At 41.5% G+C, this 27893-nt stretch overlaps 1 protein-coding gene across 1 annotated transcript in view; it reads left to right on the plus strand.

Annotated features, from left to right (window-relative positions):
- LOC126235644 (odorant receptor Or2-like) overlaps positions 1-19045 on the plus strand; it is a 90979-nt gene extending 71934 nt beyond the window's left edge. Inside the window, exons 5-6 of the mRNA XM_049944358.1 lie at positions 338-493; positions 18913-19045. Of these exons, the coding sequence (XP_049800315.1) occupies positions 338-493; positions 18913-18969 (213 nt within the window). The 3' untranslated portion in view covers positions 18970-19045. The remainder of the gene's footprint in view (positions 1-337; positions 494-18912) is intronic.
- Positions 19046-27893: the final 8848 nt, after the last annotated feature.

Below are 27893 nucleotides of genomic sequence, written 5' to 3' on the forward strand. Positions count from 1 at the left end.
GTTGTTCTCATTGTTGTCTGCAGGGGAACGCAGCGTCAGAGGCAGCGTACAAAGGCTACTGGTTAGGCGACAGGAACAGCTTTCAGATGCTGCTGTGTGTCGTGGTGGCGCTGTCGATGGTATTGTGGCTGAACACGCGTTGAGTTGTTTGCAGGGTGAGGCGATGTGCCTAACAGGCTTACAGCAGCCGCTGGGTGAGCGCTGGTATCACCTTCCAGAGAGTGCTCATAATCGCATTGTTGTTGTTTGTAGAGTCGGAGCTGTCAGCGGCGGCGTGCGGCAACCACTGGGTGACCGCTGAGAGTGACCTGCACCGTGTGGTTGCCGTTGTTGTCAGGGCGAGGCGCTGTCTTTGGCGGCGTACAGCAGCCACTGGGTGGGCGCCGGCGCCGGCTTCCAGAGGGCGCTGTCCATTGTGATGGCGCGAGCCCAAAAACCACTGCTCATCACAGCGGGACACCTCTACCCAGTCAACACGGCAGCCTTCGTTGCGGTCAGTCCAGTTTCTCTCCATCTGCTACTGTCGTTGCGTTTAACGCCTTAACAGAAGTAGTCAAAACTCTTGGGAGTTGCGTTGGATGCGAGTTCATTACAATACATTGACGAGCTATTTAATTTGAGATGTTTACCTAGTTGTGTTGTGATGGTGATGATGGTGATAGGAACACATCGCCACAAACCAAGATGATGGCGCTGCGGTTAGCGCATTAGATTTACGTTTGAAAACTCTGGGGCTCAAATCTCTACCAAGCATTCCTACTTTACATCTGAATTGTTGAAAACGGGTGCTCAGAGCGTTCCTTTCGAAAGGGCGCTAACGAGCTTGTGTTCTTATCGCTCTTCTTTATTACTTTTATCATACGAGTTCGTATGTACGTGTATGAGAGAGCAAAACTCACATTAGCCTCTTTTTACATCTTTTTCTCTGATCGCTAGACTCCAGAGATAATACGTTGGTTATTTAGACACACGAAGAAAGACAAAGTAAATTCAGTGGACAGTGCCTTCGTGAAGTGCCAAGCACTTATACTTGCGTAAAAAATTTCTTGCTCAAGAGTGGCAATACGAAAAGAATGAATCTGTCTGTTTGTTTCTCAGATTGCCAAAAGGTCAACTCATTTTATGCTCAGTACTCAAGTAAAAGCAAACGAACTGCGTCCTCTTGAATTCTATTACCGTAGAATGATATTGCCAGAACTTTGAAATGAAGATCTGCAGGCTGCCAGTGTCATCACTGGCTGGAGTGCCTCAGACGCCTGGTGCAGGTGTTTCCATCGTGCGCCATTCCACCGCCTTACGTGTAGAAGGCTGCCAATATGCATCAACGATCAGGTCAGCAATACTCTCAAATGGTTCAAATGGCTCTGAGCACTATGGGACTCAACTGCTGAGGTTATCAGTCCCCTAGAACTTAGAACTACTTAAACCTAACTAACCTAAGGACATCACACACATCCATGCCCGAGGCAGGATTCGAACCTGCGACCGTGCAGTCGCACGGCAATACTCTCAAATTGAACCTCATTTATTTCGAAAAATTCACTTAAGATTGCGTGCTGTGCATTACATTTTCTTTTCTTTTTGCGGCACGTACATTAAAACTTCAAAACAGAAATTAAATTTTTTTAATTTGTAGGTGATTAAATGATGATGGCGTCCTCTTGGGTAAAATATTCCGGAGGTAAAATAGTCCCCCGTTCGGATCTCCGGGCGGGGACCACTCAAGAGGATGTCGTTATCAGGAGAAAGAAAACTCGCGTTCTATGGGTCGGAGCGTGGAATGTCAGATCCCTTAATCGGGCAGGTAGGTTAGAAAATTTAAAAAGGGAAATGGATAGGTTAAAGTTAGATATAGTGGGAATTAGTGAAGTTCGGTTTCAGTAGGAACAAGACTTCTGGTCAGGTGAATACAGGGTTATAAATAAAAAATCAAATAGGGGTAATGCAGGAGTAGGTTTAATAATGAATAAAAAAAATAGGAGTGCGGGTAAGCTACTACAAACAGCATAGTGAACGCATTATTGTGGCCAAGATAGACACTAAGCCCACACCTACGACAACAGTACAAATTTATATGCCAACTAGCTCTGCAGATGATGAAGAAATTGATGAAATGTATGATGAGATAAAAGAAATTATTCAGATAGTGAAGGGAGACGAAAATTTAATAGTCATGGGTGACTGGAATTCGAGTGTAGGAAAAGGGAGAGAAGGAAACATAGTAGGTTAATATGGATTGGGGCTAAGAAATGAAAGAGGAAGCCGCCTGGTAGAATTTTGCACAGAACATAACTTAATCATAGCTAACACTTGGTTCAAGAATCATAAAAGAAGGTTGTATACATGGAAGAATCCTGGAGATACTAAAAGGTATCAGATAGATTATATAATGGTAAGACAGAGATTTAGGAACCAGGTTTTAAATTGTAAGACATTTCCAGGGGCAGTTGTGGACTCTGACCACAATCTATTGGCTGTGACCTGTAGATTAAAACTGAAGAAACTGCAAAAAAGGTGGTAATTTAATGACACGGGACCTGGATAAACTGAAAGAACCAGAGGTTGTACAGAGTTTCAGGGAGAGCATAAGGGAACAATTGACAGGAATGGGGGAAAGAAATACAGTAGAAGAAGAATGGGTAGCTTTGAGGGATGAAGTAGTGAAGGCAGCACAGGATCAAGTAGGTAAAAAGACGAGGTCTAGTAGAAAACCTTGGGTAACAGAAGAAATATTGAATTTAATTGATGAAAGGAGAAAATATAAAAATGCAGTAAATGAAGCAGGCAAAAAGGAATACAAACGTCTCAAAAATGAGATCGACAGGAAGTGCAAAATGGCTAAGCAGGGATGGCTAGAGGACAAATGTAAGGATGTAGAGGCTTATCTCACTAGGGTTAAGATAGATACTGCCTACAGGAAAATTAAAGAGACCTTTGGAGATAAGAGAACCACTTGTATGAATATCAAGAGCTCAGATGGAAACCCAGTTCTAAGAAAGGAAGGGAAAGCAGAAAGGTGGAAGGAGTATATAGAGTGTCTATACAAGGGCGATATACTTGAGGACAATATTATGGAAATGGAAGAAGATGTAGATGAAGATGGAACGGGAGATACCATACTGCGTGAAGAGTTTGACAGAGCACTGAAAGACCTGAGTCGAAACAAGGCCCCCGGAGTAGACAACATTCCATTGGAACTACTGACGGCCTTGGGAGAGCCAGTCCTGACAAAACTCTACCATCTGGTGAGCAAGATGTATGAAACAGGCGAAATACCCTCAGACTTCAAGAAGAATATAATAATTCCAATCCCAAAGAAAGCAGGTGTTGACAGATGTGAAAATTACCGAACTATCAGTTTAATAAGTCAGAGCTGCAAAATACTAACACGAATTCTTTACAGACAAATGGAAAAACTAATAGAAGCCAACCTCGGGGATTCCGTAGAAACACTGGAACACGTGAGGCAATACTGACCTTACGACTTATCTTAGAAGAAAGATTAAGGAAAGGCAAACGTACGTTTCTAGCATTTGTAGACTTAGAGAAAGCTTTTGACAATGTTGACTGGAATACTCTCTTTCAAATTCTAAAGGTGGCAGGGGTAAAATACAGGGAGCGAAAGGCTATTTACAATTTGTACAGAAACCAGATGTCAGTTATAAGAGTCGAGGGACATGAAAGGGAAGCAGTTGTTGGGAAGGGAGTAAGACAGGGTTGTAGCCTCTCCCCGATGTTATTCAATCTGTATATTGAGCAAGCAGTAAAGGATACAAAAGAAAAATTCGGAGTAGGTATTAAAATCCATGGAGAAGAAATAAAAACTTTGAGGTTCGCCGATGACATTGTAATTCTGTCAGAGACAGCAAAGGACTTGGAAGAGCAGTTGATTGGAATGGACAGTGTATTGAAAGGAGGATATAAGATGAACATCAACAAAAGCAAAACGAGGATAATGGAATGTAGTCGAATTATGTCGGGTGATGCTGAGGGAATTAGATTAGGAAATGCTATTTGGGGAGCAAAATAACTGATTATGGTCGAAGTGGAGAGGATATAAAATGTAGACTGGCAATGGCAAGGAAAGCTTTTCTGAAGAAGAGAAATTTGTTAACATCGAGTATAGATTTAAGTGTCAGGAAGTCATTTCTGAAAGTATTTGTATGGAGTGTAGCCATGTATGGAAGTGAAACATGGACGATAAATAGTTTGGACAAAAAGAGAATAGAAGCTTTCGAAATGTGGTGCTACAGAAGAATGCTGAAGATTAGATGGGTAGATCACATAACTAATGAGGAAGTACTGAATAGGATTGGGGAGAAGAGAAGTTTGTGGCACAACTTGACCAGAAGACGGGATCGGTTGGTAGGACATGTTCTGAGGCATCAAGGGATCACCAATTTAGTATTGGAAGGCAGCGTGGAGGGTAAAAATCGTAGAGGGAGACCAAGAGATGAATACACTAAGCAGGTTCAGAAGGATGTAGGTTGCAGTAGGTACTGGGAGATGAAGAAGCTTGCACAGGATAGAGTAGCATGGAGAGCTGCATCAAACCAGTCTCAGGACTGAAGACCACAACAACAAACAACAGGTGGCTTAACAAAATTTCAAGGTCGGGAAATGAACATTAGCTTTTTATCTTAAAATATTAATTATTATAAATTTTTAGTGAATTAACTGATTTTGCTGATGATGTTACTCCAAATGCAAAAAAAAAAAAAAAAAAATACAACTACAGCTTTTAATGTAATTATCTAGGTCACTATAAAATTATGCAAGTAAGTTTCTCCTGCTCTCTGTGGTGAGATTTTGACTAGGAAACTGTAAATCTGAGTCCGTTGAGCTACTAAAGTCGAGAGGGCAGAAATTGCTCTCCAAATTATTGTGTCTGTGTGTCTTAGATCATACAATTCATGTAAAAAAGTTGTTTATATCTTTTATTCCCCTTTTTCGCAAAATACCCCAACAGGCTTTTCTATGGGTTGATTGATTTGTAAGCGTATGCTTTAACCTAATGCTGATGAAATACTACTCCTCTACACACATAAAGGTGACGAAATTAAGTTTTTATGGGATAACCAATTCTCTGTTAAGAGTACTGCTTCTGTAGTAAACACAGAGACTTAATACTCAAACTCATTCAAACACACTACAAGTATTCTAATATGATATGGGGATGCGGGCGGGTGATGTCTTTGACAACTGCCGATATTTCTCCAAAGCACACCCCGTCATTATCAAGGCACGAATGCCGCAAGGAAGCGCCGTGCAAGGGAACTGAAAACCTCAGTTTCATATCCGTAAAGATAACACACACATACACACACACACACACACACACACACACACACACACACACACACACTCTCTCTCTCTCTCTCTCTCTCTCTCTCTCTCTCTCACACACACACATACGAACGTAGGTACACATTGTAAACATCAACATCACCACTTAGAAAAGGGTGGGCGACGTCAGAATATATCGATAATGAAAATTAATACCAGCGGGTAAGAGAGCATTAACTCTGTCCCTGTACTTTTTTACATGGGAGAGAGCCGGATTCCATGCAGAATTTAAGCAAAATCTTCATCTCTCTCTATAACGCCACTTCCTGATATAACAGCTTCATTAATAACACAATCCCAATGGCTGGAAGTGCATGCCAGAATCTCCGTGTTGTTACATTTCATAGGATGTCTGGTGACAAGGCAATGTTCTGCAGTAGCAGATTTATTTGGCTATTGTAGGTCTGTGCTTAGCACACCGATTATTCACGTTCCTAATTCAATTATTCATAAATAAATTATTGATCAATCTTCGTAAAAATGATTAGAGCCCCGGACTGCATTATCTCAGACGTAACAACTGATCACCGACTCCTCAAGAATCACCAATGAAAATCCATTCCCTGTACCAAAGTGCGTGAAATATTTTATGTCGTTGGCCGAATAACACATTAGCCAAACTGCTTCTTATTTCAGTAATCTCCGTCTTTCAAACAGCCCCAGTCACGAAATCAGTTGACACGAAAACACGAAATAATACATTCTAGAAAGCAAATATTTCCCATGTTATATTATTAAAGTACTGAAAAATGTCTAGTTTCCCCATGTATGCGACTCACATTCTGTAAAGACGTGACGCATTCGTTCCCTCGTTCACTCAGACCACACAGGAAATGAAGTCAGCAGCTCATGGTCTAGTGTCAAACGTTGCTACCTCTGGATCACGTGGCCCCGGGTTCGATTCCCGGCCCGGCTGGAGATCTTCTCTGCCCGGGGACTGGGTGTTTGTGTTGTCCACATCATTTCATCATCACCGTCATCATTCGTGACAGTGGCTATATTGGACTGTGAAAAATACTGGACTGTGAAAAAATTGGGACTTCGTAAGGGCAATGACGACCGTGCAGTTGAGCGCCCCACAAATCAAACATCATAGTCAAGTAATGAAAATGTCGTCATCCAACACGTAAAATAGTAGTATCTGTCTCAAACTCCAACTATTACGCAAATTTTAGCATTTTAATGAAAATGCTGTTTACTCAGTTACTTAATCATCAAAAATTCAGTTAAAGTTCTTCAATGACTTTAGCACAAAACATATTAGAAGAGATCGAAAAATTAGGCAAACAGTTACAAACAAAGGTTTACTAGCCCTTGACGTAGGTTTGAATATTTGTAAAAATATCTTCTTCAGAAGTAGTGGGCCTTGTTACACCACATGATGGTACGTTAAATTAAATGAAGTCGAGCGGCTCTTGTCATACTGTGTAAAAAATTGGCAAAACAAGATTCACTACTCCTGAAGATGTTTTCACAAACATGGAAACCTATGTCAAGGGCCACTCGTTGGCTGATTTTTCAACCTCTTGACGTTTAGACAGTTGCTGTTTCGCAGTCATGTTTAAGATTTTTAAAACATATTAGCATTTATAACCACAATTCTTGCATTTTAAGTAATCTTGAATAATTCGAAAGTTACTTTAGAGATTAAACTAAAATTCATAGCGTCGTTACCTATAGACATTACAAAAGTTTATACAAAGTTTTATAACAAGTGAGTTACAAGAAATGTCTTTAATAATGCGTAGGGATGTATGTACTAATTTATCTGTGTTAAATGCGTGCGGCAAGAAATTTTCTGTTAAGATTTTCTGCCAGCAATGTGTATTGCTATGCCTCTCATTTCCTGTGATAGTCAATTTTTTAATAAATCCTATGAAATACGTAAAATAGAGTAGACAATTATAATTTCCAGTTTAAAAAAAAATCAGAAATACACGGTCACTATCCTCCAGACTTGGCAGCTATGGAAGCTAAACAAGTCACAAAGTTAAAAAATTTCATACATAATTCCTCAAAAATGCTCACATCGTTGCAAAAAATTTCTAATTACAATTTCCACTCTTTTAGATTAAACATACCGACTATTTTCAGAATATTATGTAGCCGTAGTGATTGCTGTCCGAAATCTGTTAAGATTTTTTCTATCTTTTCACTCGCTATGGTGAGGCTTGTACTACACTACCAATTCTCGTACTTGATGCTTTCCACTAGTTTCTCGCCTTGGGGCGAGTCTTTACTTACGAAACTGGATCCAGTCGTACCTTAGCAACAGCACTTCTCAGAAGGGTACGAAGAATAATTCAAAGAGAGTCCTGACCCACTTTCACACTGCTTTCATATCAGGCCACCTGTCGTAAGCATTGGAGTCAGAAGGTTCTGCTTCTGCCCCTGCATATTTAATTTTCTTGACGTGTATCTGTCTTTCGGGAATTTTGTTTAAACAAAATGGCGAAAAAAAGATGTTCCTGGTTTACCGGCACTACTTTCGACTTGGAAACCCAAATATGAATGTATTTTGAATATAGAGCAGGGGCGGCCAGAAACTTGGCGCGTGGGTGAGCCCTAGGCACGTGGGCCGTTCTCTCGTGTCTTAGTGCCCGTTGCTCCCCTGATCTTGCTATGCTGTTTGAGTAGGGACGGCGGAGCAACACAGACCAGCTTGCATGCGGCTTGGTTTCATATTATGCCATATTAGGAAATTCGAAAATGTGAGCAATGTGTCATGAAGAGCGATATTATACTGTTACTGACTGTTAGTACAAGCGTATATACCTACAGAAACAAAAAAAAAAAAAAAAAAAAAAAAATTGAATGAAGTTGAATTTGCAATTGCTTTACGTCAGTAATATTGTGTTAGTTACACAGTTCCATGCAAAATTCTTACAACATTTAATTGAGATACACAAAAAGATACAAAAACAATGAGTCTGTAGCATACCGTTAGGGGCGCAATAAATTATCATAACTACATATAAAAAGAGAAACAAAGTTATTACCTAGCACTCCTCTACCGAAATAGACGTGGCTACAATTTTCAACAAAAATATCAGAAACAAAACGAAATTTTCATCGTTATTTAATTACTTTTGCTTCGCTGAAGTCATAATAAAACTGATGTCTGGTACAAACTGTAGGCACACTAAAAAACGCAGGTAGTTTATCCGACTGTCGTCACTCATGCTGCCACATAATCGTGACTTACTTATTTCATTATCGAAAAAACTCTTTGACACACGTAAGTCGATCCAAACATGGGTATCACCTTTGCAGTCCCATTATGGAGACGAGGAAAGCCTTCCCGAGGAAAACTTTTGTAGAACCCCTGAACAGTTTTAATGTAATAGAATTTGGCTTTTAATAAAATGGTTCAAATGGCTATGAGCACTATGGGACTCAACTGCTGAGGTCATAAGTCCCCTAGAACTTAGAACTACTTAAACCTAACTAACCTAAGGTCATCACACACATCCATGCCCGCGGCAGGATTCGAACCTGCGACCGTAGCGGTCGCGCGGTTCCAGACTGTAGCGCCTAGAACCGCTCGGCCACTCCGGCCGGCTGGCTTTTAATCGGAAATTACACTGCAGATCGATCAATTCAATCTGCAGATGGACAACTGAAATGGCAAGTGATCTTGTGAGGTTGGTAGTGTCCTGAAAATATTTCATAATTGTTCCGGTACTTCTTCCAGCACCGAAATGAATTAATCGAAATGGCATTTTTTTTTAACATGAAAGATCTTAAGGAAATGGGCTGTGTCCTTTCTCAGAAGTTGTCCCTTCTACAGTGTTATTTTCATCTTAAATCCATCCTCCTTTGCCATTAAATTATATATTAGTTGTTCCTCACTTGTACTGTCTTATCGAGGGTGTTGAAGTGAGCAGCCAAGTCAACCTAGAGCGCGAGATTTGCAGTCCATTCCGGATCATCTAACGTTGGTTCTTGCTTTCCTTTTCCTTTATAATCTGATCAACAGCGGGTCATAACTCGAAAAATAGTTCCCGGCATGCCCCTCGACTTAAACAACTGGTGATAACCTCTTTTAAACCCATCGTCGAAAAGCATTTAGACCAGAGGTTCCGAAACTTTTGTTTGTCACGCCCCCCTTCTGCCGAAAAGAAAACTTCCGTGCCCCCCCGTAAAAAAAAGAGATTTTTATTAATTATGAAGAAACTACTGAAAAATTTGTGATGGTGACGTCATGTAACATGATGGGTTGTTAATGCATCGAGTCACAGTAATTACGTCATCAGTCTAGTCTAGTGATTATAAGCCACTCCTAATGTCAAGAAAGTCCTTGGTAAACAAGGAAAAATATTTGTGACCTTTGCAGATTAGTGGATGCGGACCATTATTTTAAGTTGAGTGTAGCTTATTACTTTAACTCATTATCAAAAATAGTCACTCAGTCACGGTGTTAACGAACATCACTGATTTGTACGCCTACAGCACTCCCCATTGTCATTGCGCATAGGTTGGCATTTATGTCAACGACGACAGTTACCGAACGGCGACCAAGGCCCAGTTCCCAGAACCAGACAAAAAATAAAGAATAAGTTTTACAAAATAATTTTGCAGACTACACAGAACTTTAAAAAAAATGAATAAAACAATTTCCTTACCTTGATTACATTCCCTTGCTGCACACCATTTCTTCACCAGTATACGATTTTAGGGCTACTCTTCGCTTGCCATATCTAGGATAAACTTTCGTTGTGTCATCATCCAGAAGAAATACTATTTTTAGTTGAAATAACATACCACACGTAACATCATAATCCATAAGGATCACACGCAGTATTTATATTTAAATCAGATTAACTATGTTTATTTTATACTGTTTCTTCGAAATAGTTTTTTGTAATTTTACAGTATTACCTACATGTAAGGATAGTTAGGAGGAAAATAACAAGTTCTCTTATAATGTGACGTATTTATTATAAAAATATTATTTCCACACACATATGGCAAGAAACAAACAAATAAATCAATGTGAAGGATGAGCTAGCATTTTTTTAACAAGTTTTTGAATTCTTGGCTGAATAGTAGAAACTGCGCAACGTTAATCATTGGCAATACTGAGTTTGCTTGTAAGATTATTTTTTATCGCCACTACCGCTGAAAATGCTCTTTCGCACAAATAAGTGCTTGAAAAAGGTAAATACAGTTTGAGTGCTTGTTCCGCTGTGCTGGAATACACTGTGAGATATTTCACCCAAAATAAAGGCTTATCCATCTTCTCAAAGTCGTATTTCGCTGCAGAATCATTTTTAATTTCTAAGACTTCCTCTTGTAGTCTGTCTGGCAACACATCCACGTCAACGTGAAATGGATCCGTCGCTAACCAATAATAAATTTTATCATCACAACTGTTAGGGAAGTATCGTTCGAATTCATCAATGAGGTGCTGCAAATGGTTCGATGTTTTACTCTTAGTATCAGTATCCTTAAAATCGTTTTGAAATCGGGCTTCTTCCAGGATTCCAAACAATCTGGGAAAGCAGGAATAATTGCAGGCTAAAATTTTACGTTTCCATAGTTGCAACTTATCAGTAAACGCTTTGATGGCGTCCCGATGAAAAACTATGTTTGACTATCCACCTTGTAATTTCAAATTCAATGTGTTTAAAGATTCGAAAATGTCTGACAGATAAGCCAATGCAACATGAACACCGGGCTTTCTAAATTCCACATACAATTCAGTTTGTTTGTTATTTTCCAAAAACTGTATGACTTCGTCTCGAAGTTCAAATAATCTTCCTAGCATATTTCCTTTTGAGAACCAGCGTACTTCTGTATGAAATAAAATTGTTTTATACTCTGCTCCCAAGTCTTCACAAAGAGCCATCAATAACCTGGAATTTAACGCACTCTTTTTAATATGATTCATGATTTTGATGCACAATTTCAAGACATCATTGAGTTCCTTTGGAAGTGTCCTAGCTGCCAGTGCTTGACGGTGTACTACACAGTGGATAGCAGTAACACTAGGGTTTTTTTCTCTGGCCATCTGCACGAATCCTGGGCGACATCCAAGCATTGATGGGGCGCCGTCTGTGCACACGCCTATCAGTTTCTGCCATGATAACTCATTTTTACAAAATAATTCAGAGACGGCTGCCATTATATGAATTGCTTTTGAAGTTGTCTTTAACTCTGTAGAAAACAGCAACTCTTCTTTAATTGCTTCATTTTCTATATAGCGAACGAAAACTAGCAGTTGGCAACAATTCGCAACGTCGGTACTCTCGTCTAACTGTATTGCGAAAAGCTGCGATTGTTCGACGGCCATAACTAATTGATTTTCTATGTCTTCGGCCATATCATCAATCCGACGCTTCACAGTATTGTCAGAGAGCGGTATTTGTGAAAGTTTTTGTTTACTTTCTGACCCAAGAACAATATCAGCAGCTTTCGACAAACAGGGTTTGACTAGTGTCTCTCCGATAATATGACTTTTCTTGGTCCTTGAAATAAGTAGTAATAACTCATACGAGGCTTCCAGTACCTTTTCTGATGCCTGAGCGAAGGATCCAGCAGTGTCCAACTTCACTCGTTTCAAATTATCACATTTTGCAGCAAAAAATTCCTTTGGCTTCTCTTTCAATGCACCATGCTTTGCCCACAAATGGCGTTCCAGACGAGAAGGTCTCATGGAATCATTGCTCAACACCTCATAGCAAATAACACATTGCGGCTGGTCAACACCATTATTTTGTATAGAAGCAAAACCGTATTTGATATAATCATCACTATATTTACGTTTCTTCACGACGCTCATGGTGAAGTAAAAAGAAAACAAGAAGTTAACAGTATAATTTCGCACTAACACTGATTTTACTGAGGCACAACTGTGAAAGATTCAACGCGATTTTAGCAAAATCCAATACATCAGATGTGTCAACAACTGCAAGCAACCAACTGAAGTAAAGGAAAGCTACTGTCGTCTGTCGGCACCTCAGATGACTGCCTGTGAGGTGTGGGGCGAAGAACGGGGAGGCCCAGCCGCAGCGCAGGTAGTCAGTGCACTGTCTGTCTGCGACCTGGTGGCCGAGCAGGGCTCTTGCTGGGAGAAACGAGCTTTTCCCGGATTAGGGCGGAAACAGCCCACAGGCACCCTAAGAATTTGCTACCTGCTCTGCTGTGCTGTTCTGAGCAGTGTAGCCTGGGGTTTTATGCGAAAATCGTTTTCGTGCCCCTATCTTTTGTTACTTATAAACGAAACGTTATAAGTTTTGAGATAACATGTCAAATTTCACAGTAATTAAGTAAGGTCATGGATACACCTCACACATCGCTGGAAACTGTGCACAGTGCCAAGCAGTTATCTCTGTACTCGTACCAAAAGAAGCCATTGTCGCACCAAGGAATGTACACTAATTTCAAACGAAATTATGCCGTATTTCAAAAAGGCAGAAGAAAAATAACTGTTTTGGTTCAAATGGCTCTGAGCAATATGGCACTCAACTGCTGTGGTCATAAGTCCCCTAGAACTTAGAACTACTTAAACCTAACTAACCTAAGGACAGCACACACATCCATGCCCGAGGCAGGATTCGAACCTGCGACCGTAGCGGTCGTGCGGTTCCAGACTGTAGCGCCTTTAACCGCTCGGCCACTTCGGCCGGCAATAACTGTTTTGTCAGATAAGTAATCTGAATGAAAGAGCTGTAGTACTGACAGTTCGAAAAAAAAAAAAAAGTTAGCCTCACTAATGGACTTCATTGTCTACCTAGTTGGTTTATGGTTCATTGTTAGCACTCACGACAATGTTTCCAGATCGGCGTGAAGTACTCTGCTCAGAACGAACACTTGTACTAGTTTCGCATTCACGTCGTGCACATTCTTCTGGTGACAAAGGGCATAACCCTGGCGTCCAAATTACGAACCCGCCAGTTCATTTGAAGCGTATACAGTCTGTTAAAGTCACTGTAATAGCATCACATGGGGATCCGCGGGTTGACAGGGTAATAAAAGGGCATTTTTGCAGTTATGCAGTATAAGTGATTGTTACTCTGATGAACATAGCCTACTACGGCTAAAAGTTATAACATGATTACGTTCAGTTCATGTGCACAAATGTGCGGAATAGTTAATACCTGACTTTTCTCTTTTACAGTTGTCAGAAGTAAGTGTTTACAAATCTGATATATTAGAATTAACGCATATCGCCTTCGTAATTTTGAGAGTTTCTGTGTGTGACATTCTAAACATGATCTTCAAAATCTGTATGTTCTAGGATAGGTTATTGAGATAGGACTGCGGGAAGTGGGACGCCAAACAATCGCATTTAGCACCATAATCTATCATTAATACCTGCAAATTCATTTTTATTGAAATATCGATGATAAAAAGAAATATTAGGTTTATACTGCTAACTCCACCTGCGCCCCCCTTGCAACATCATCACGCCCCTCCCCCCCCCCCCCCCCCCAGGGGGCGCGCCCCCCAGTTTGGGAACCTCTGATTTAGACTGCCCCAAGTTGTCCAGAGTCTCTGTTACATTCGATTTAGGATATGCTGTCAGTGATAGTTACTGCGTTCAGATGTCTCTAGTGACAGCGAAACCTATTCTGTGTTTCTGTGTTGTACCGTCTAATGAATTTTTGGAGAATAATTAAAACGTCGCCGTAGTAAATAACTTCTCCATACTGTTCCTACAGTTCCGTAAGAAACTGTTTACCTTCACCATGTAATAACCCATGTGACTTAGATAATTAATTATTCGGATCATCAATTTAATGACGTCCACCATTGCTGAAAATTTAGCACAATGTGCTTTTTGATGTGCAAAACAACGAATTCCGTGCAAACTGTCTGTCGAACGTTTTAGGTTTCTGTACAAGAATGCTTCGAGCCGAGTTTGTGCCACTCTCGTCGCTGGCAATGAGAGTAGCATGTTTCAGTACAGGCCAACGGCTTCAGTTGTCTCTTCAACTGTTTTCAGCAATTCGATCCGTCTCCTTGTGTCCTACACTGGAACCAGATCTAACGTTCTTCTGCCACGTGCTAACTGCTGTCGACGTCACCAACATAAATCGTAAGTTGTGCCGTGTCCAAAATGTCGAACGAAACGTCCAAAGGATTGGAAAATGCAACGAAGCTACTGGCGTTGTCAGTTAACTGCCTGTAGACACCCGCTGCCATGGCACGTACGCGGCGAATTATTGTCTGTCGCGAAAAACTAAGTTCGGAAAAATTCTATACCTTTAGTGGCGTCACGAGTTCTGCTCTTCCAAAAATGTACTCTTTGATGAACTCGCCATCGCTGGAAGGTTTATAAAATCTGGAGACTTTTAGCTCTAATTTGTAGCTTCCTTTTAATGACGGACCGCTTAAGTTTTTTGTCTGCTAAAAATAAGAAGCAGTAGAACAGCTTGTAAACACCCTGGATTTCTACAGGCAATTACGTACAAATGCAAACAGCTCAAACACATTGATTTTCGCCGTGAGATCGACTCACTGTGTAGAGCTGCACCTCTTTAGTTCCGTCAACTTGTTTTCTCTTTTATCACCAACTAAATCTTTAAATTCTTGTGCACTGTGGTGTAATGCTCTCACTCACTCTGTGAATATTTTTTAAAAAACCTCGCAAGCATTTAAAGGTCATTAGAGAGGCGCACAGAAGAACATTCAAGGAAGACACATGCTTTGTTATCATTGCACAAGCAAAAATTGAACTTCAGTAGAATTAGAGTCGACTGGTATGTTACAGGAGCTTGAATGACTTGTATTATTTACTTCATATGGATCTATCTTCATATTTCTCGATTATCTGTTAGTCAAGCGACTATCAGGTAGTACAGTAAAAAGTTCTTTTGCAGTTGGTGAATAGTCTGAACAACATAGAAGTTATAACTAGAAGAAAAGGTCAGCTTCATTTTGAATGCTAATCAAAATATTAGTGTATGTCCATGATGTCAGATGTACACTGCTACCTGTGTACAGACTTATACATATCAACTAAACACCTTCTATGCCTGCATGTGCAACACATACTGTACTGTGCATAATCATTACTTTTGAAAGCAGGGTTATGATTGGAATGAACAGACAGGGGAAAGAGGCAGTCGTTGAGGCTTAATCTGTTAGCAACGCTTATCTGCAAAGTCGTCCCACAGATTTCTGCCGGTGTCCGTGTGGGTGATGGTTCTGTAGGGCATTCAGTTTACCGGAAACCCACTCATACTGATTTGTACCTGGAAGCATCGAGTTGCCATGACCCATTACAAACCATGAGTTTGCTTAAAATACTTCTTCATAGAGCTCATACTGTCTCAGATCTACACAGCTTACCTCAAGAACTCGCCCATCTAAAGACAGTATTCAGCGAAAATGGGTATTGCATCCGGTAGATTAACAGGGCACTAACAGTTAAAACTAAGAAGCTGGAAGTGAATAAAGAGGAGAACATGCCGGAACAATCCTTAGCTTTTCTTCCTTTCTTTGGCAACACTTCGTTTAAAATAGCAAGAATCCTCCGAAAATTTCAGGTAAAAGTGGTTTTCCGCCCACCATCGAAGATTACAGACCTTATGGGATCAGTAAGGACAATCAGTTACTACGAAAGGCCGGAATTTACAAGATACCGTGCCAATGTGGTATGGCTTACATAGGTCAAACCACACGCACCGTGATAGAACGCTGCACTGACCATCAACGTTACACCCGCCTTTTGTAGCCAAGCAAGACCGCTATTGCTGAACATTGTATTTCTACTGGACATTCAATGGATTATGAGAAAACAATGGTTTTGTCCACAGCAACGTCTTTCTGGGACTCCATTATTAAAGAATCCGTAGAAATACGATTGGCCGCAAATCTGTTAAACCGTGACAGCGGCTACCAGCTGGACAGTGCAGGGAATCCCATCATCTCCACGATTTGCTCAAATCGAAGACGACAGAGTGCGTCGACGGCCGTGGCAAACAGCAACGCAGAGGGCGACTGAGTTCCGCTATTCCACCAGCGAGGGCGCTGCTGGCGGGCAGTGTGGTTCATCTATCAAATTTTCGACGCATGCCCAGAGTAGTTACAGTACTCTATATATTGCGGAATGGAGGACGTTTTCGCCCTCCCCCTCCTGTTCATCTTCACCAGTTCGCTGATGACACCGCCTTCCTAGCCCTCTATCCTACCCTTCAACGGTCCCAACGTACCCTCCAAACCCACCTTGACCAATTCGCCACTTGGTGCAACCAGTGGTTCTTCCGTGTTAATCCCTCAAAGACCCAGGCGATCATCATAGGCCACACCACCCGCTCCTTCCGCCTCCGTGATTTCTACCTCACCATTTATGGCCGTCCTATCCACCTCACTCCTACCCTCAAATACCTTGGCCTCACACTCGATCGCCACCTCACCTGGAGTCCCCATCTCCTTACCATCCAAAACAAAGCTCACAACCGCCTCCGCCTCCTGAAACTCCTGTCGGACCGGACATGGGGTCTGCATCCTTCCACCATCCTTCACACCTACAAATCCATGATCCGCCCCATCCTCTGTTGTGCCAGCGTCACTTGGATTTCCGCCCCTCCCCGGTTCTATAAAGCCCTCCAAATCCTCGAACGCCATGTGCTCCGCCTCACCTTCCGCATCCGCCTTCCGTCCCCCATGCGCATCCTCTACGACCTCATCCCCATCCCCCACCTTCTCCTTTTCCTTGAACACATCCACACACTATATATTGTCCGCCACCTTGATCCCCCTCACCCCCTTCCTCTCCACCCCCAACCAGTTGCCGCGCCTTAACCGTTGTGTCCCTCCCTCTCTCCATCTCCACACCCTCCATCTCCTTTCCCAACACAACTTCCATCTACCCCTCCTGGATGATGAGCTTCGCCTTGACATCTACCCTTCCTACCAACTCTAACCCCATCTTCCTGTCTCCTCCTCAGGGCTCCCTCTCCTCCCCCTCCCTCCTCCTGGGCGGCTTTCCCCTCCTACTCCCCCACCATCTCTTGTGCCTCCTTTCAGTGTCTCTGTGCTCCCTCCTGCCCTGTCTTCCCTTTTCCTCTCCCGCCCCACGTGTCTCCTGCCTCTTTGTGAACCCACGGTTGCCCCTCCTCTCTTCATCCCGCCGCTTCCCCAGCTGCTCCATGCTCTCCCCTCCTTTTCCATCCTCTCTGACCTTTCCCTCGGCAGGTCCCACCTGGTAGTTTTATTTTTCGTCGTGTGTGCTCCAAGTGTGTTTTAAGTATGTTGTTTCGGAGTGTTTTTAATAGTGTGGCCAACTTTTAACCTGTGCATGCGCATTCAGTGTCTTCTCTGTGTTTTAAGAATCGCCAACTGTGTTTTTTAACTTTCTGGTGACTTTTTTAACTGTCCCCCATGAACGTCTCCATGTCAGTGTATTTTTACCTCCATTTTCTCCCCTTACTCTGTTTTATGTTCTGCCACGGCTCACCTGAAGATGACTAGCAGGTGCCCAGCTGAAATATCATGTGAAGTATTGAACGACGACCGGCTGCAAGCCCGAAATTTGTTTGAACAGTCAATTCGCCGGGAAAATTTTAAAATTCACAAGAATGATGGTACTTACATATCTGCCTGGATGCAGTCTCTGCTGGTGTCTCGAATACGAGATATCAAATTGTTATTAACAAGTAGATCCTGAGTGCCATTACTTAACATAATTCGTTATTAACAAATAGACATAGACTGATTCTGTCTGCATGCTGCACAGATCCAGAGTCAATCACACCCACTCAAGAGCCAGGTGTAAAACTACAGAAAAATTTCACAATGTTTAGAAAAACTTTGTGATTGGGGAAAATACGGAAAAAGTAGAAAATATGGATAAATACGTAAAACTTGGGACGAGTGAGACTAATTACTTCTCTGTAAGGGTGCAATCTCTGCTGATGCCTTGAAATACGTAGTATTAATTTGTTATTCAAGTGCGTAAGCTAACACTGGAAGCCCTCATCAGTGACCTTGAGGGAAGAAACCAGTTAAGACCGGAAATTGGGTTGAACGGGCACTGGTAATCTGCCTCTCAGGCTCCCCCCCCCCCCCCTGCCCCGAATCCTAACAAATGGGGAGTGCTCTGACACTAACGGCTGGGACGATAATCGTTGCGTGACTGCTGGCGGGATTTTCTCTAGCATTTCCTGTAGTACTTCACAGAGAAAAATTTTCTCCACCGAGAGTGTTAAGCAGAAGATACGGCACAATCAGATGACCGTGAACAATACCGGGCTGTGTTGGACAGTCATTGGCATGCAGTTGCCAGTAATGCTGTAATGTAGACGACTGACATTTTCAGCAATACCTCAAAAAAAATTTTCATCAGGCGGTAATTTCGACACCGTCTCATCACAAGCGTCAATATCGTGATGGACCCTTAGTGGGGAAACGAGGAACTTGAGACATTTTTGTCACACGAAAAACAGCGTTTTCTTTTGTTTTCTCTAAACAACCTACAATTTTGTAAACGTTGTTTCTTACACACCGCATACAGTGATAGTTCTGTCCACCAGCATGAGACTGTACTGTAGTGGTGCGACCGACAAGTATAAACTTGCTGCCTTGCGTGACCTGTGCCGTTGTGCTGTGTTGCAGCTGATGAAGGCGTCCTACTCGTACTACACTCTGCTGAGACAACTGGACAGCAGCTGAGCGACGGGGTCACGGATCTCCGGCTGAAAGAAAGGAGAGGAGCAGCAGCGACAGCACCACCAAAATGCAGGCGGAGCACCCTTCTCACGGCACACCGGCAACACGCGTAGCGCAGCGTCCATCTTGCAGCCGACCTCTCTGATAATCACAGCTCATCGTCAGACAGTGTCCACTGAAAGACAGGAAGGATGACGGAACATGGTAGCACCGGCCCTTCCGTCAGCTGCTCTGACTCTAAAAAATGGATTTCCAAAATAAACGTTACAATGTAGCACTGCGAAGCTTGAAATGCGCCTTTCATTTATATCTGTTGAATTCCAAATCATTAAGACGATGGCCTCACCATCTCTTTAGTAAGTAATTCACTCACGAATATATTGTAATGCAAATTAAAACAGGCTAAATTTCTGTTTTCAGATGGGTTAACCCAGTTTAGCACTTCGCGACTAGCCACTTTCCAATTTGCTTTACCCAGAACTATCAATATCAGATTTCATAATACAATAGTTCATAGTTATTCAACAATGTTTTACATCAACCTTCGTAGTTTAAATAAAATTATGTAAGAAAGATGTTTTTGCTATGTCATACTTGTAGCTACGTTAACTGCTCCTATCCTGAGGAAAACAGTAGTATTACTGGTGTAATTCGTAAGCTACTTAATCACCTAAGTCATCAGTGCCAATCATTTTCTGCCATGGGTAGGTTTATTTAGTTTTCTTGCAGTTTTCATATTATCAGTTTTGATCTTGGTCAATAACCTTTCTAAAGGCATTCAGATATTACGATTTACGCATAATGACCAGTAGAATGATGAGTATGGAATAAAATTAAAAAATATAATGTGACGAATCAACTACAGTTCTTTGTAAGATACCTTTCAGACTGGCGACAGTGAAATCTAAGTGGTGTTCTTTCTTAAAGGGGACTTTTACTAGACCGACAATTTCAACTTGTAACATTTTAAAGAATGTTGTATAGGGGACGCATGCATATTATTTCTTCAGTTTGTGAGAATTGTGCTAATGCTATAAATTGTTTAAGAATCTCGCTGTTATAATCACACTACTATTAGAGAATAAAAACCTACGTTGGAAATCTGGGCCATAACCCAGAGGTCCGTGGATCGTAACCACGCTCTGCTACCAGTAATGAACCGTAAAATTACTACTGGTTCACCAAACGTTATTAATCACAATTAATGCACAAAATGTAAAGTCGAAGTAGATGCCATGGAATAACTGATGAAATTACGCACAATTTTCAGTAACACTCTTTATTCAAATTTGGTGCAAGACTTAACGATATTTAAAAAAACAACAATCATTTAACGAATAAGTCACAATTTACGATAGGAAAGGACTTTTAAATTATTAAATTATTATAAAAAATTTTACGCCATAAAAAGGCAAGTACAGGCAAGCAATTTAACGTATACAACGCGACGCAGTATAAAATTTCAGGCTCAGCTAAATTACAGGTGAATTTCACTCCATTCATAAATGAATACAATTTGAATATATGGCTTCACTTTTGGGCAGGCAAATTTCCCATTTCGTTACAACAGCCGTAGCTACGGCCCCCCACAACAACCTCACTCAGGCTCAATAAATGGCGCAGAATTTAACTTGTCGGCAACATATAAAGACAATCCCGTTTGCAAAAGTACTCAAAATAGAAAAACCAAAACGCATTAACCATGCACACGGGGGGTGGGAGGGGGGGGGGTACTCACAGTTAATAACATCAACATTTCCAAAATATATTAAAAAAAAATTTACAAATTTCTGCCAGTTAACTTACGGCAAACATACACGCTCGAAAGGTAGGACTTGCGAACCTTTACGACATTCTGCTTTCAAGGCAACAATTTCTACTTGTATTGAAATTGCAAGGCAAGAAAACACTCTAATAACCAACTACCTATATAAAACACATAAACACGTTGAGTAAAAGCCTTAAAAGTGATTGAATTGGAAAAACACACAACAGTTTTTGCTGACTAGAAACAATACTAAAAATCCCGTACGACGTACATTAACAACCTTGCTTGATTATAACCAAATGTACATAAACACAAATTTATATGAGTCAAAGCTTCCAGATGAGCGGGAATTCGTTATGCATTTGACTAGTTCTTACCACGAGGCAAAAGGAATTTATCTTATTTCTTTGAGTGACTCTAGTAATACTAGTTACGGCAGGCGAGAGAATGGATCAGGTCTTAGTGCCTTGCATTGTAAACAGTACAGCCATTGGTGCCTTAGACTTTCACAGACATGGCAGAGGCTAACTGTCGAATAAACCCGTATGGAGGCTGCGAGGCGAAGAAGCAATCCGAACCACAGATTTACTCTGATTCCCCCCCTCCTTTCGTCCTCAAAAGGGGACAAACGGACCAACCATTCTAAGATTACCACCTTCCCGCGGGTGGGCAGACGAGAATGAATGGCGGGAAACCCCCAAAATATACGGATGGTATAATTAACAAGAATAAGTAAATTGAATTCAATTGAACTTCATAAAATCTGTTGACAATCAATACTTAACTTCTGGTGCGTTACGACTCCCAGGACTGAACCAACGCAGCACCTCCAAATGCTCTGCCGAGCCGCCCGCTGCCAGCCGTTTCAACGGACTCAGGAAGGCGCGCCGATTTTCAGAACCTCCTCGCCAGTCGACAGCATACAGCCAAACTGTAAATTAGACCTCTCGCGGACCCACGCTCAGAAAGATTCCTTTCGTGACGAGCAGTTAACGCCCCATACCACGGAGCCGCTGCTCGCGTCGCTTACGCCGATGCCGCGGTCTGCGTGCTGTCCCCCTAGCACCGGCAGAGAAGTCGCTTCTTGATGCCCCGACTGCCAACTCTCCCCGAGAGCCCATACAGCCACTTCTTAAACCCACGCAAACAGCCCACTTTTCCCCTTTCCCGCTAGAGCGAGACACCGAAGCCTTCAATTGCGACAACGGCGCCACCCCCAGAAAACGGAGGGCGACTGCTTCACGCTAAGCGCTGCGACGCGCTTTTCAAAGCTAACTTGACTACGGCTCAACTATGGCCTATGGTCTAATGTTCCGTCTGTCTTCCTTTTCACCAGGACATCCAGGAAAGGAAGTTGACCATTATTCCCTAGTTCAGTTGGGAACTTAATGCTGGGTTGTCTCGAGTTCAGACAGTTAAGAGACTCGTGCAGTTTTTCCCGACCAGATGACCAACGTGTCATCAACGTACCTAAAGAAACAGGTCAGCTTGTAGGCAGCGGTCGTAAGTGCCTCATCCTCGAATCTCTCCATAAACAGATTTGTCACTATCGGAGATAGGGGGTACCCATCGCCATTCTTTCAGTCTGTTCATAAAATTGACTCCACATAGGAAGTAGGTCGACGTTAAGATATGCTTGAAAATGTCCAACACAGCTCCACCAAATTTTTTCACTGATTAAATCGAGTATGTCCAGAAGTGACATCCTAGTGAACAGAGACACAACATCGTAGCTGACCAAGATGTCTTTGTCAGAGATTCATAGGTTTTTGAGACGTTCCACGAAGTCTGATGAGTTGCAGGTGTGGTGGACGCACTTTCCCACATACAGTGCTAACATCTTCTTAAAGTGGGTGGCTGTAGGATAGGTGGCTACATCAATATTATTTATGATAGAACGCAATGGTATACCCTCTTTATTGACCTTGGGCAATCCACATAATCTCGGTGGTACTGGTGCCTTAGCTTTCAGTTGCTTGACAACCTTCTCAGGCCATCCTGTTTCTTTGAGCAGAGCTCTGGTTTTCCTGTCCACTCTATCAGCGGGGTCATTCTCTAGTGGACTGTAAGCAGGTTCCTCTAAAAGCTGACTGATCTTCTGGTCACAGTCGGTCTTCAACAGTACGACAGTAGACTTCCTCCTGTCTGCCGGTGACACCACTACACTTTCATCTTCCGGATAACTCTTGAGGGCCATCCTCTCATCTCTTGAAATGTTTCTTTTGGGTGGTCTTGCTCTGGTGAGCATCCTGTACATTTCTCTCTGAATGTCTTTTGCAACACTTGATGGTAGTGTGTTGACCACTTGCTCCACAGAGCTGATGAAGTTGGAGATTGGCAGGTCTCTAGGAGTGACTGCAAAGTTGAGGCCCATTCTGAGTACTTTTAAGGTGGCATCTTCTAATGGGCGACCACTCAAATTTACCACCTTGTGAGTATTCTGTGCCTGTTGCACTTTTTAATTCATGTGCTTTGTGTTTAATGCATGGCACCAGCGACAATGACGTACCGTCCATCCTGTTCCGGTCCTCTGGTGCTAAGTTGATTGCCAAGTCCAGTTGTAGTCGAAGCAGATCCCTGGAGGTGACGTACAGTCTATGCCGCATATCACGGATCCTTTCCCTTACCAGGGCCATATTGGCGCGATGCTTCATTCTGTTAGCAGCCTTAGATGTTATATGGTGCTTAATTTTGGTACAAACAGGTACCACATCTTCTTCTCTGCACGTAAGTAGGACACTGAGAGAGCTCACCATCCTCTCTTTGCGCTGTTGTAACTTGTCCAGTAACTTCATCTTCTTGCACATTTCCTCCCCGTAGAGTCTTGCGATATAATTTCTTATGCTTTCCCGGCGATTTTGTGACGTCGTAATACTGTGTTATAAAAGCGCACACCACCGGCAGTACACCCGATTCAACGAGATGTCGCACAATCGCCGGGAAAGTCTAAGAAATTACATAGCAATAGATTTATTAGAAAAGTTTCTCTGGTGTTGCCAGGTGCGTCCAAGTAAATAATTTCGCCAGTGTTGTTGTCCATCTGGTAAATGAAATGTTGTAAATTTAGTTATGAGTGTCATTGAAGAGTGGTTTGTTGTGAGCAATGTACTGAAGTATTTCATTGATGTTGCTTTTTTGAGCATCTTGTCGTGCTGCTTGCGTCCCAAGTTGTACTAAGATACAGTTGTTTATTGCGAAACATTTATCTTATAAGCAAATGAGTGTTTCATTGGAGATAACGTCGTTGAATTCGATGGTCAGTTCAGGATGAGATTTTCAGATCTGGTGTAGTATATTCTTTTGAAGGAATTCCATAGCTATGTTGGATTCGATTGGTTACATGTTGTTAGAATTATGCCGAAAGAGATTCTCATTTGCACAGTTGAGGCTGTAAGTGATGCTTCTTGCAGTGTTAATCTCCAGTAGTTGTCATTTTACAGTAGTCCTAAGCGCTAGCATGCTTCTCTGTAGGTCTGGCATAGGTAACTGTCAACAGTCTTGAGATCTGCGAAAATTGGAGGTCCCCGCATTTCGTGTAGCAACATACGGAGATTGGAACATTCGGCGTTGTTCGGATGTATGATGCACACTAGGCCTAGCACGCCAGTTTCCATGATCTCTGGAAGATTTACTGGAATTCCTTGCTTTCGTCATCAAAATATTTTTCTTGTTGTGTTCCACGTACAATAGGTACGGATGTCACCATACAGTAATGTTTTGGCAAATGAATCCGTTTGGCACAGTTGGGGGTTTGTCCGTATCTTTGTTGTTCTTCGATTTCTGGCAACGAGGAGTTGCATGTGAATGTTATGAAGAAATAAGTTCACACATATTTTCTTAAGTAGGTCATAGCATCTAGAGTGTATTTTTGAAAGTGTCTCGGACGTCCTTTGTACACTAACATACCACCTTACCCACCCCCGGTTGTTATGACCTGTCCTTACCACTTGCCACGCATGGAGATATCTGACAGCACTAAATGGCCTGTGAACCCAGGCTCTGCAAGGTAAGAAGATCCCGGATGAAGTCACAATTAGACTTCAGAATAACAGCCATCAGATATGTCCTAAAAATTTCAGTGAGGAAGGGGGGTAGCCTCTGTTCTAGGACACACAAACAACTATTACCTGTATTAAATCTTTTTATTACAGAAGCTCCATACACATTGGGTTCAGGTGTGTAGTTGGTGGCATTGTAAAATCCTCTATAATTACGAAAATCCTTACAATGGATTCATAAACTGAATGAAATTAATGGTGATAAACATCAACACATGACAACATTTCGAAAGCGTTCCTACATGAGAAAACAACCCCTAGCGTAACTTACAATACAATGATCGCAAAAAAAATTTTACCCTCCGAAATATTACACTCAGAACACTTCAATATGCCCTATTGTCTATACTATTTTAGCTGGACATTTATGTATGTTTACCAGTACCTTTCTCGACTTTTAAGACCTATCAATACACACACACAATACTTGGCTAGATACAAGGGAATGAGAAGAAAATACATAACACAAGTCCAGTCTTCAATAGAACTGAAGTTCACACACGAGTTAGTGATTCTCTGACGGAGCGCTTGAGAAACGCGATATTTACTGTGCTTTTCTGGCGGCAGCTGTGGTCAGCAGTGGCGTGTGATGAAAGCGCCGCATGGACACTGTGGAGACACGTAACCCTCAATACTATTCTGGCTTTGACTGTGTTGGCAGTCGGAAACTGCCCTCAGTTTTGATGAGGCGGAAAACTGTATTTTTCCCTAGCTAAACTATTGGCAATGTTCACTCACTCTGGCTTAGTGATGTGTACACCTGTGACCTCTGTAATTCTTCTGCAGGAAAAGCTGACTCGAGTCGAAATCCGTAATCTCCACTCTGGAGATGTAACAAGATTTTCGAACCCTGTGAACGCAATTGTTCACTAGAAAGCTCTTCTAGGCCGACAGAACATGAAGTATTCCGTCTATACACGGCCCTGGTCTGAAGAGACCTCCCCCTTCTACACACGGCCCCGCTCTGTATATCTTTTTGTTCCCCTCTGTACCTTGTGTTCATCCCCTACCACAATTTGTAGTGGCCAATGCTGATTGTAGTACGACTTGCGTCCTTTCTTGGCCCAATGAAGCTTGAGAAACGTATTGGGGTGGAAACTGACCTATAGCACTCATGTTTCTCTTATACTCTCAGACTCCGCCCATACACGAGCTGTCCAAGTCACCCTCATGCTCTCCACGCCTTCATCACCTGATAAGCGAGTAATGTTAAAAATCGCTGTGCTTTCCACTCTGGCCTGAAAAAAAGAAACACAGCGACAAGATTTTTCGTGCTTGTCAAGGACTTCCCAGTGTGATTCTGAAAGCATTCCTTTCTGAGGAGCTTCCCCAGGTATCAGGCGTGCTCTTTTTATGTGTGTTCTACCCGATCTTCTCTGTCCCGCTGTTAATATTATTTTGTGTGACTTACCATTTTTCGTAAATGAAAATTCCATGTATTGGTCCTCTAAGAGCAGCAACGTGGACCCCTGCTGTGCTAAGATGTTTCTTTCCGTTCCACGCAGGTGTGAGTCACAGAAGCTCGCTTAACGGCTTATTGTTAGCTAATAGTGTCTGCCTCCCCACCGCGAAGTTTCGGCTGTTTTATGGCCACTCTCGAAATGCATTCCTTGTTCTACTTCTCTCGACGGCAGGGAACTCCCTGTATCCACTTCAGTTCAAAGTGATTCTGATACTATGTGACTGTTAACATGCAAAGTAGAAAATGGTTGCTAGTACCTAGTTCATGTTGGCCACGTATGAAAGATTACTCTCCGTACTATGCAAATTAGTATCACATTACTTCAAGCAGGGCATGCATGGTGTCAAACTACTCAGCTTGATGAGTAGATTACGTTTCTATATTTAAAATGGTATGTTAAGGGGCAAAATTATACCGCCACCTTACATATCCTTACCCTTCTGAGTTAATTTTGTGTGGGGATGAATCAATGTTTGTGGCTTTGATTAACATCGCGCAAAATTATGAAAAAAATTCTTTTGTAAACATGTAAACATTGAATCCCTGCAAGGGGTATATATTGTTCTGCTTTTCAGACTATTCTTATAAAAAAGTACATCAGTAACAGTGGATGTAAATATGTATGGATACATATATTGTAAATGTTTCAGTTCTAAAATTTTTTTATAGATGCTCATTCTATTATTCCATACTGAAAATTAGTATTAATTAACTCAACAATTCTCTATTGTTGGTCTTTATCTATCATTTTGAAAATTAATGTTGGTAAATACCAAAAATTATGTATGGTTTGAGTTACATTTAATACTTTTCCTTATTAATAATATACCCTAAGTGTGAAGATGGAAATGGTTGAAGATGAGGGAACTTTCTTCAAATAATTACTTGAACTACAATTTCTCAACCAGTCTATATAATTTAAATTATCATTAATTCTCTAATAGTTTAATATTATTATTTGCATGCCATCTAAAATCATGTCAAAATTCTTTTCTCTTGAAGATTATCATAAATTAATATCCTGAATATGGATGATGTATCTCGAATAGAAACACACAAACACGTGCTACTTTACTTAACCTGTAGAAAAATAACTTTAACTCAGTATTTGTAACTCTGTAACTATGCAAAAACATTAGTACACACATATATATATACCTGTGGAAATACGTCTTTAACAAAAATGTAAAAATGAATGTAACATTAAAAAAATTTAAAATAGTAATACACACATATAAGCAGAACAATCGAATCTACACACATATACATCAATTCAAAATATTCAATCTGTTCATGAGAGGGACACCCATATTTATTTTTATACCTTCATAAATCCACTAGTTTTCATCATATCGTTCATTTAAAAATAATTTACTCAATATATCCCTTGGATTTTTCTTTGTTAACACAGCAAGAAAATATTTTGTACAAAGTTTGTATATAACTGTCCATTTTTTCCATGTTAACATTGCAATCTTCCTTGGCTGAGGTGCAGTGTCTTGTAGATAAAGAAATTGGGAATAGGCATAGAGTGAGTGATATGAGAGACTGTGGCATTGCAGTTACAGTCTCCTGACTGTTAAGTCCAAAAATTAGATCAACTCCATTCAAGGTCATGTATATGGTACACGACTTGTTG

The sequence above is a fragment of the Schistocerca nitens genome, chromosome 2 (genome assembly GCF_023898315.1).
Source record: "Schistocerca nitens isolate TAMUIC-IGC-003100 chromosome 2, iqSchNite1.1, whole genome shotgun sequence".
NCBI classification, from domain to species: domain Eukaryota; kingdom Metazoa; phylum Arthropoda; class Insecta; order Orthoptera; family Acrididae; genus Schistocerca; species Schistocerca nitens.